The sequence below is a fragment of the Parasteatoda tepidariorum genome, chromosome 4, assembly GCF_043381705.1.
Source record: "Parasteatoda tepidariorum isolate YZ-2023 chromosome 4, CAS_Ptep_4.0, whole genome shotgun sequence".
Classification (NCBI taxonomy): Eukaryota; Metazoa; Arthropoda; class Arachnida; order Araneae; family Theridiidae; genus Parasteatoda; species Parasteatoda tepidariorum.
In genome coordinates this window covers 76,576,379-76,586,154 of record NC_092207.1, presented here as the reverse complement: position 1 = coordinate 76,586,154, position 9,776 = coordinate 76,576,379, and the positions used below count along the sequence as shown (strand labels likewise).

Here is a 9,776-nt window from a genome sequence, read left to right as displayed (position 1 = left end):
CCACGTAATTTAATTGCTTTACTTTTTTGAGAAAAGATTCATAGAGATTGCAAAAGTAATCAAGCACCAGTTATCATCTATTAAAGCAACGTCTTTACCTTTGTGAGTATTTGAAAGGTAAGTGATGCTAGTAGATACTGCATCATATAAAAGATAGTCAATAGCAAAAAATAAAAAAAAAAAAATTTAAATATTTAAACTCAAATCCTAGATGGATGAAGTGGTATCTTAAAACAGTTCTAGAGTTATAGAGAAATACCCCAAAATAGAAATTAGCATTAAATGGCCCAGGCATTTGACCGTTCACTTTACAGATTGCGGCCCCCCTATTTTAAATATAAAAAATCCTAACCCATCGAAAAAAAGCATAATACAGAGAATAAAATACTTTGTGACCGATTTTATAACGAAAAATAGTTTCTGCAAAAAGTAGTTAGCATATTTAATATTAGACTTTTAAACCGCTCAGTTTGCATCTCAGCTCATTGAAAATCCGATTACTATTAAGATGTTTCGTTTCTTATTTTGCGCACTGTATTCCATTGTGTGACAGAGTTTGTTTCATTCATTTCGATGCAACTTGAGCATATACAACGGAGTAGTCACGTATTTTTTAGCGTAATTTTTCATCAAATGAGAGCTTTCAAAAAAACTTGATCATTTTTTTTTATTTAAATAAGGTTTATACACTGAATAAGTACTCATATTATTTTCATTTTTTATGCTTTTGAGTCTGATACAAAATTTTGAATTCAAAGAATCAAAAACTCGCTATATTATCAGTTGCCTTTTTACTATCAATTTGTAAATTATAGTTAAATCTAACCCAGAAAAAACATTAGGTACTGAATTATTTACTTTTTGCTGTTTAATTTCTGACTTTTAGTAAACTGTCTTAACATAAAAACAGAATTAAAAAATTTAACAAAACAAATTTAATAAAAAAAATTCAAAAGCCTGCAACTAGATTAAATGACTTCTAATCATAAGTTGAAAAGATTCTTATAAACACTTTAAAAAATAAAGCTTTTTCTCCAATGATAATATTTTCCCTTTAAATTTCGATTGTATTCCTTAATACTTATTATCTAATTTCTAAGAGTAGGTAAAGGACTCTCTTAGTATATAGTTCAAATAATTAAATCAGAATTCATTTATATTATTATTTTGATTCATTTTATTTCAATAAAAATATTCCAAAGAGTCATACATTTCGTCTATTGTTAGATCAAGCTCCTCTACTGTGTTTTTTATGATTTCCCACGCATACAGTATTTCTTTTTCAGTGCTTTCTTCATAATTTACACTAAAACGAATAATATAGGTATTCCCTAAAGATGCAGGAACCATAAATAGCATCCTTGAAGCATCTATTGCAGCCAATATCTTCGCATTTATTTCGTTAGTGCCTTTAAATCGAAAACACACTAGGCCAAAGTTAACATCATTCATAACCTCAAAGCGATCGTCTCCTCGAACTAATTCTTCAAATTTCTTCGCCAACTGAATATGATTCCTTACGTATTTCTGTATACCTTCTACGCCAAACTTACGAATTGTCACCCACATTTTTAAAGCTCTAAATCTTCTTCTGTCATCAGTGCCCCACTGATAGAAATCTATCATTTGAGTATCTGGATGAACGTTCATAGGTGTTGATTTAGGACATAAACTCTGAACATATTGAAACCTATCTTCCACCCATATTATCGAACAATCAAGGTGCATTAACATCCACTTACTTGGATTCATATTTATTGATGATGCATATTCGAAACCTTTAGCCAAATGTCGGATTTCTGGACATACCAAAGCATTGGCACCATATGCTCCGTCAATATGTAACCACAGACCATATTTTACACAAATTGAACCTAGTTCATCGAATTTATCGATTGCTGTAGATGATGTTGTTCCGAAAGTACCAACAACAAAGAAAGGATTCAGTCCGCCTTCCAGATCTTTTTTTACTGCTTCTTCAAGATCTTTTCCTCGAAATCGGCACCTGTCATCTGTATCAAGAATTCTGAGAGTGACCATTGCTATTAAACAAGCCTTTTCAACGCATGAATGGGCTTCTTTAGAGCAATATGCAACTAATGACGTCAGCAACTCACCATCCGGGGTAGAAGGTTGCTTCTTTTTTAGTTCATGCAGAGCTGCCCATTGAGCTGCACAAACAGTCATAAGGATGCATTCACTTGCAGAACCTCGCAAACAGCCTCCACCTTGACGACCTTCTTTATGGAACAAAAATTTCTCTGGTAACCCTAACAGTTTTGCAACCCAATCTATAATAATAATTTCAAGTTCAGTACTTGCCGGAGAAGTGAACCATGTACTCCCTGAACAACCGAAAGCTCCTGTTATTACTGTTCCGAGAAGAGACGGCAATGAGGCACCCATAGGAAAATAGGAGTAAAAATGAGGATGAACCCAATGAGTAAGTCCAGGTATAATGATTTTGTCCACGTCTTCCATTATGTGTTTCCATTTTTCACCTTTCATGGGTGCTTTTAAAGGGACAAAGTTTCTCATGTATCCTGGCTTTTCTTTTGTTACGACAGGTCTCTTAGAAATTGTTGCTCTGTAATTAGCTATATAGTCAATCATTTCTTCACCAGCTTTTTTAAATTCTTCAGAATTCATCATGAATATTTGCAATACCTTGTTTTTATTTCTAACTTAAAATTAAGACTTTGTTTTGATTGTTTGTGGTCTTTTTAAAATTTCTGACCATAATAAGTGCCTTTGCCAACCCACTAAAATGAATGTTTTATATAATTAATATTTTAGGTTAAATTTTTTTCTTTTTTAAATTAATAGGGATGCCCAAGCCAGAGTCTGAACTAAATCAGTGTTCCACTATCATTCAATCAATTTTCGTTTGCACGATTCCTAATGTACGATTCACATTCCTATTCCAATAAAAACATATTCCTATTGGTTGCATCTGAAACTGATTCATCATTGATGGATTTTCAGTGGACATATAAGTTAAGCGACATCAGCTTAAACATCTCTCGCAACAGTGTTTTTGGACGAATTGCACATCCAGAATTCTTGTCTTATTTATTATTTTATTTAATATAAACGACACTGAACAGCCGACTCAATTCTGAGTCTACGACAAATGATGTTCAAGTGCGAAGCTCAACTTGAATCCAACCCAAAAAACAAGGAAACTCTTAGATCAGGAATTGGGATAAACAAGCCTCCGAAGAGGAATTTTTGATGGAACTAAACTGCATTTGCGTTATATTGAGCGGGAAACCACAAAAAACAAGTATCTAACTTTTCTGAAATTTAGTTGTAAGTAAATATTCTTAAGTTAATAGTTACCTAATATTACCTATGACAAAGACGATAACTGGTATTACAACAGTCTAATACAATCCAATCAAAGTATGAAATTGATTTAAAAAAATTTTCGGATAAAAACTTTAAAATGATAAGTTAAAATGGAAAAGCGCTAAAAGCAGCTCAAACCAAATTTGTTTTAAGTAAGCAATTTAAATAAAAGTTAGAAACCAAAAAGAAGCAAAACGAAATTTTAAAGATATGCATGTCAGCAAAAACAGCTTTTCATCAATGTGGTATAAGACAGTGTGTTCCCTGATGAAGTGCTGTTTTTGCTAACATACATATCTTTAAAATTTCGTATGCTGTATTGCTGCATGCTGTTTCGTATTTTGCTTGTTTTTGGTCTCTAACTTTTAATATAAATTGGTCTAACACAATATTATTTAGCTGTTAACAAACTGTTATTTATTTAGTGTTAACAGTTAACACTAAATTAACACACGCACGTGCGCAAGCAGAGAGAGAGATAAAATAAAGATTTATGAAAAGAAAAGAAAAAAGTAATTAAAAATAAAAAAAAAATATTTAAAATTTTTTATTATTTAAAAAAAATAAAAAGCCGAAAACAAAATGTAAAGATATAATCTAGTCATTAGCTCACACAATTATATCCGCAAAAAAGAGTGCTTTCAAATATTGTATTCATATAGCAAAGCAAAAATATCAATACAATAGTGTGAGGGGCCTCCAAAAAATTTAAACGAAAAAAGGACTAGTTAAACAAAAAATACAAATTACAGCAATCAAGCAAAAGTTGCTAAATTATTTTTCATTAAAGGTTAATAATGTCTCTAAGACCATCAATATAAAAAAATTTAAAATTAAAATACAACCTTATTAATTATAATCTTTTAACTATCCAATATAATATTATTACCTTGGGCACATCCAATTCAGGTCAATCCAAGGTGCTTTGGTACTTCAGTAAGAGCGCACCATAAAAAGATCTCTCCAAACTCTATTTGCGCTTCTATTTTCATATTTTGTAATCTGGCAAACTTGTTACGAAAGTAATTTAAATCGTTTTAAAAGATGCCGTTACGTGTAAGTACATTTGAATATATTTTCCCTTTTTTGCTTAACTAGTTCTTTTTTTTTGTTTCATTTTTTTTTTGGTGTTCTTCAAACTATTGTATTGATAGATTTTGCTTTAGCTATATGAATACAATGTTAAACATTGTAACTCCATGAAGAAATTAATGGAACCAATGATTGTCTCTTATTATTGAAAAAAACAAACAAAAAAAAACATCATTTCAGGTAAAAGCTAGGCAGTGTTTATACATTGCAATGACATTTGCTTTAAAAAAACATCACTGTAGGATAATTCTGTACCGGTCTGTAATGGTCTTAATGTTTCTGTAATGGTCATTAACGTTAAAATAAATCATCCATTTAAAGTGTGAAAGTTTCACCCACGTCTGAGTGAGACTTATTTTGCAAGACGGTTAAAATACGAAATTACCAAAAAAAAAAAAAATTTTTTTTTCCTTCTCACAAAAAAGAAAATATAAAGAGAAATTTTTTTCCGTCAAATTTATAGGATAATTTTAAGTTTGACAGAAATCATTGAATTCAAAATCAGGTAGCTAATTAAATATACTGTATATTTTAGGTTGACAAAAGCATTTTTATATAATTATATTTATATCCCTAAGCACTTCAACCAATGTGAAGATAAACAAGAATACAATAAAAGTTATTATAATTTTTAAAAAAAAACAATCCTTCAAAATGAATTCGGACGAGTTTAAAGAAAAAGGTTTTGAAATAATAGAATATATATCAAACTATTTTGATACTGTTGCAAAGAGACCTGTTGTAACGACAGAAAGACCTGGTTTCATGAAAGAGCTTGTTCCTCTTAAAGCTCCAGAAAAAGCAGATGAATGGGAAGACATAATGAAAGATATGGATGATGTTATAATTCCCGGATTTTCCCATTGGGCCCATCCACACTTTCATGCGTATTTTCCAACTGGTTGTTCTCTAGCATCAGTTCTTGGTACCCTATTAACAGGAGCTTTCGGTTGCTCTGGAAGTTCGTGGTCCACAAGTCCAGCCAGCACTGAACTTGAGGTAATCATTTTAGAATGGCTTGCTAAAGCGTTTGATTTACCAAAGAAGTTTTTGTTCTATGAAAAGGGAAGTAAAGGTGGTGGATGCTTGCAAGGCTCAGCCAGTGAATGTACTCTTTTAGTTTGTTTGGCTGCACAAAAGATTGCTTTGCAGAAGTTAAAAAAAGAAAACCCTTCGATTCCTGAGGGCGAACTATTAGCCTCGCTTGTAGCCTATTGCTCTAAAGAAGCGCATTCAAGCGTCGAAAAGGCTTGTTTAATAGCCATGGTTACTGTAAGAATTATCGACACAGATGAGAGATTCAGGTTTCGTGGTAAAGAACTTGAAGAAGCAGTAAAACAAGATTTGAAAGACGGACTTCATCCTTTTCTGGTCGTTGGTACTTTAGGAACAACAGCATCCACGTCTGTCGATAAATTTGATGAGATAGGGCCAATTTGTAAGAAGTATGAGCTTTGGTTACATGTTGACGGAGCGTACGGAATAAGTGCTTTAATTTGCCCGGAATTTCGCCATTTTGCAAATGGATTGGAATATGCATCATCGATAGCTGTGAATCCACACAAGTGGCTTTTGATGCACTTTGATTGTTCTTCCTTCTGGATTGATGATCGATGCAGATTTGTTAAAGCTTTGTCTGCAGATCCAGATTCCCTCTCTGCTGATGCAGACGCTAAAATAATTGATTTTTCTCACTGGGGAACAGGAGACAGAATAAGATTTAGAGCACTTAAAATGTGGGTGGTGATGCGCACATATGGGGTGACGGGAATGCAAAAATTCATAAGAAATCATGTCCAACTGGCGAAATATTTTGAAGAGCTGGTACAGAAAGACCATCGTTTTGAAGTTATTAATGATGTTAATTTTGGTACTATTTGTTTCCGACTTAAATCCTCCAATGATGCCAATGCAAAATTATTAGCATCTATAGTTCAGACAAGAAAGTTATTTATGGTCCCGGCATCATTGGGAGGATCTTATGTTATTCGTTTTAACATTAGTTATGAACATATGTCAGAAAACGATATTTTTAATGCATGGGAAATTATAACAACTCATTTTGAAGATTTAAATAATATTTAAAAGTTGAACACCAAGAATCAAAAGGCTGAATTAAAATTTATGTTTCTTAACCATGGTAACATACATTGTTAATATTCTTATGCATACATTCTTGATATTCTTTTAAAGTTATCTCTGTAGCATAAGTTATTACCAAATTATAATAAAAGTTTGGGAATGGTGATGATGACGATTTATGTATAATGGTAATAAATTAACGTAGTAATGTCTTAATTCAATGCAGTTTCAATTTTTTTTATCACATTAAGTAGATTTATATTTCTTATACGTTTATTAGACAATATTTTGTTCAGTTATTAAGTAATTTTGTTTCGTTTGTGCTTTGAATGTTGCAGAAGTAAAAATATACAAAGTCAGCTATACTAATAATAATCATACTGAGTAGGTTCCTTTGTAGTTGAGCTAAGTAACCTTAACAGTTGAGCCAGCTTCTTAGTACTTTATTGATTGGCCAGTTTCTTAGTCGATTGACAGCGGAAGAAATTAGGGAAAAGCTGGAAATATTTTTTAAGAATGGGGTACATGATACCAATAGGGATGGGGTACTAACTAATACGGATAACTGAAATGAGCTTTCTTCACCATCTTGAATCTTCTGAGAAGAGAAGGGTTAAACCATAACCTACTAGAAGGTTACGGTTTAACCCTTCTAGGTGGTTCTACTCTAGGTGGTTATGGTTAAACCCGGGTAAGACTTGAACTATCTAGACTAGTGCGGTATTGTTTCTTACCTATTTTTTACGCTAAATTAAAAGATACTAAAGAATCAATAGGACTAATAGTAAAGAATATAATAAAGGATTTAGTAAGTATGAAGTTAAACAAAATTGCACAATTTTTGATTAAAATCATTCAAGCGTCTAAAATATCTATCGACACAAATGAGATAATATGTTCCATTCATTTTTTACGTTGCAGTATAAGTACAAATCAACAACAATAGGACAAACACTTCAAATGTTTTTGAGGTTTTTACTTTTAAAAATTACGGTTTTGTACATTCCGTACTTTACATGGATAAAAACGTTAAAATCAAAAACCAAAAAAGTGGTTTAAAATTACAATAAGGTTAATTAAAATTATTATTAAATCAAAAGTTTGATAAAAATATCGAGAAACATTAAAATGGTTAAAATAATCCAGTGAAGTATTAGGTACAATTAGCAAAAATGTCACTGATTATTGATAACGGCGAACATATGGAAGTTTAGATTTATCACAATCAAACAACGCTGAGTTTAAACTTTATTAAATAACTAATTTATTTTTATTTCAATTTACCTTTGTTATTACAGCATGTAATTTTATTGAAATTCGTATAAAAATTTAGATCTAAGAAATTACCATAAAGTGATGAGTTTAACAGGCCAAGTTAATCATCACAGATTTTTTAAAAAAAAATATTTTACTTGGATGTTTAGATTTTGAAAAAAATTCTTTTTTTGAGATTGAAGATTTTCTTACATTTAACAAAATAGTTTCTTTGCCCACTCTTTATTCAAATGATGTATTACGTCATACACGTTTTTTTTTATCAATAAATATACCGAAAGTCGTATAAAGCCTTTCATTTATTTCTTAAATTATATATTTTTATTAAATATATAATTTAAAAATTATATATTTTTAATTAAAATTCCTTCAAAATATAAATAAAATGATTTATTTTTCTAATACAAATTTATAAATAATTTCGCTGAAAATTTTAAGCTAATTTTTAAGTATTACAAAATTTATAAATTAGATAATTTAATAAAATTAAAAATTAAATTCTTTAATTAGTATACATAAATTTATACATTACTAGACTGTGTTTTTATTAGTATGTAATAAATTTAGAATATATATATTTCTTAAAAATTATAATTATTTTTTTTTAAGTTTTAATTTTAATTTTTATTTGCATTTTTAAAAATTTTTAATTTCTTATTAATTTTCTTTAAATATGCGTTGTAAACAGCAAAATATATCCACCTAACATCACAGGCCGAGTAAGTTTAATTTCATTCTATTGTTTAAACAATCAAAAAGAGAGACAGAAAATGAACAATACTTTTAGTAATATTGTTTTGTCTGGATTAATGATTAAAGCAAACACTTATATAGACAGCAAATAAAGGAAACTGAGATAAATAAATAAATAAAATAAAAAAAATATCCAAACATCATAGAAGATCTAAGAGCCATTCCCTTGAATATTGTTACCTTGCCACCTGCGTGACGAAAGTGTCCGTTATGCGGATGACGTCACACGTACGTGAAGTGAAAAAATTTTGAAAATTCTCGTCCAGACTCTTCTTTTATTGGAACATATCGTGCTGTGCGAAAAGGTGGGAAAAGCAATACTTTCGCTTTTGCGGTTTTTCTTTAGATTCTCTTTCGTTTTATTGAAAAATGTCTTATGGTGGAGGTGGTTTATGCTTTTTAATTCGAATTCCGACGGAAGATTATGAGAATGATTTGCTGGATGGACGTAGGATATTAATTACTCCCTCACCCACAAATGGTAAGTAAATTGATACTACCTAAATTTTATTAATAAATTTAATTAAATTTTATTAATAAATGTAATTAAATTTTATTAATAAATTTAATTAAATTTTATTAATAAATTTAATTAAATTTTATTAAATATTAATTAATATTTTATTAATTAATATTTTAATAAAAAATTAAATAAATTTTTTTTGAAAATTATTTGTTTTTGTATTATTTATTTTTTAATCAATACTTTATTCAGTTTTAAAAATATTAAATGGTAAATAAAGTATTAATTAAAATTTGAACATCAACAATTAATTAATTAACTAATACTTAATAAATTATTAAATTGCAATTATTAATGTTTTAATTATTTAATTGATTAATTATTTAATTGATTAATTATTACTTGATTTATAGCTTTACATATTTTATTAATTTACTGTGAGTGAAATTTAGTAGATTATACAAAACAAATGAAATAAAATAAAAATATAAAAATATGACCACCGAAGCCGACGTCTTCAGGGGGTATCGGCCCCGGTAGCCATTAAAAACAAAACCATTTCTATTTGAGGGAGAAGCAAAAGCTTAAAATATCTCCCTCAGTACCCCTAAGGTTTTGTATAGAGGTCCAGGAAAAACAAGATACATTCAAAAGAATAAACAAATTACGAAAAGAAAATCAATAAAAATCATCAGAAAATTAAAAACTCACAGTCACAGGTCAAGAATCAACTTCAAAAGCGGAGGAAAAGAAAACACTA

General features: G+C 29.7%; 3 protein-coding genes across 4 annotated transcripts in view; 2 read left to right on the top strand and 1 right to left on the bottom strand.

Moving 5' to 3' along the window:
* Window positions 1-1,182: 1,182 nt before the first annotated feature.
* LOC107437980 (tyrosine decarboxylase-like) lies at window positions 1,183-2,649 on the bottom strand. Its single transcript, XM_016050134.2, has one exon. It carries the CDS (start codon window positions 2,647-2,649, stop codon window positions 1,183-1,185), a length of 1,467 nt encoding a protein of 488 aa, XP_015905620.2.
* Window positions 2,650-5,079: 2,430 nt separating this feature from the next.
* On the top strand, window positions 5,080-6,682 carry LOC107437985 (tyrosine decarboxylase-like). The gene has a single exon (XM_016050138.3). It carries the CDS (start codon window positions 5,098-5,100, stop codon window positions 6,526-6,528), a length of 1,431 nt encoding a protein of 476 aa, XP_015905624.2. The 5' UTR covers window positions 5,080-5,097; the 3' UTR covers window positions 6,529-6,682.
* Window positions 6,683-8,826: 2,144 nt separating this feature from the next.
* Window positions 8,827-9,776, top strand: part of LOC107437989 (uncharacterized) — a 71,756-nt gene continuing 70,806 nt past the window's right edge. For both annotated transcript variants that reach the window (XM_043041606.2, XM_043041605.2), the window contains exon 1: window positions 8,827-9,038. The gene's annotated coding sequence lies outside the window, so the exon portion shown is untranslated. The remainder of the gene's footprint in view (window positions 9,039-9,776) is intronic.

Bases quoted from the DNA above. Each gene is read 5' to 3' on its own strand.
- LOC107437980 (XM_016050134.2), bottom strand. From the start codon at position 2,649: ATGAATTCTGAAGAATTTAAAAAAGCTGGTGAAGAAATGATTGACTAT.
- LOC107437985 (XM_016050138.3), top strand. From the start codon at position 5,098: ATGAATTCGGACGAGTTTAAAGAAAAAGGTTTTGAAATAATAGAATAT.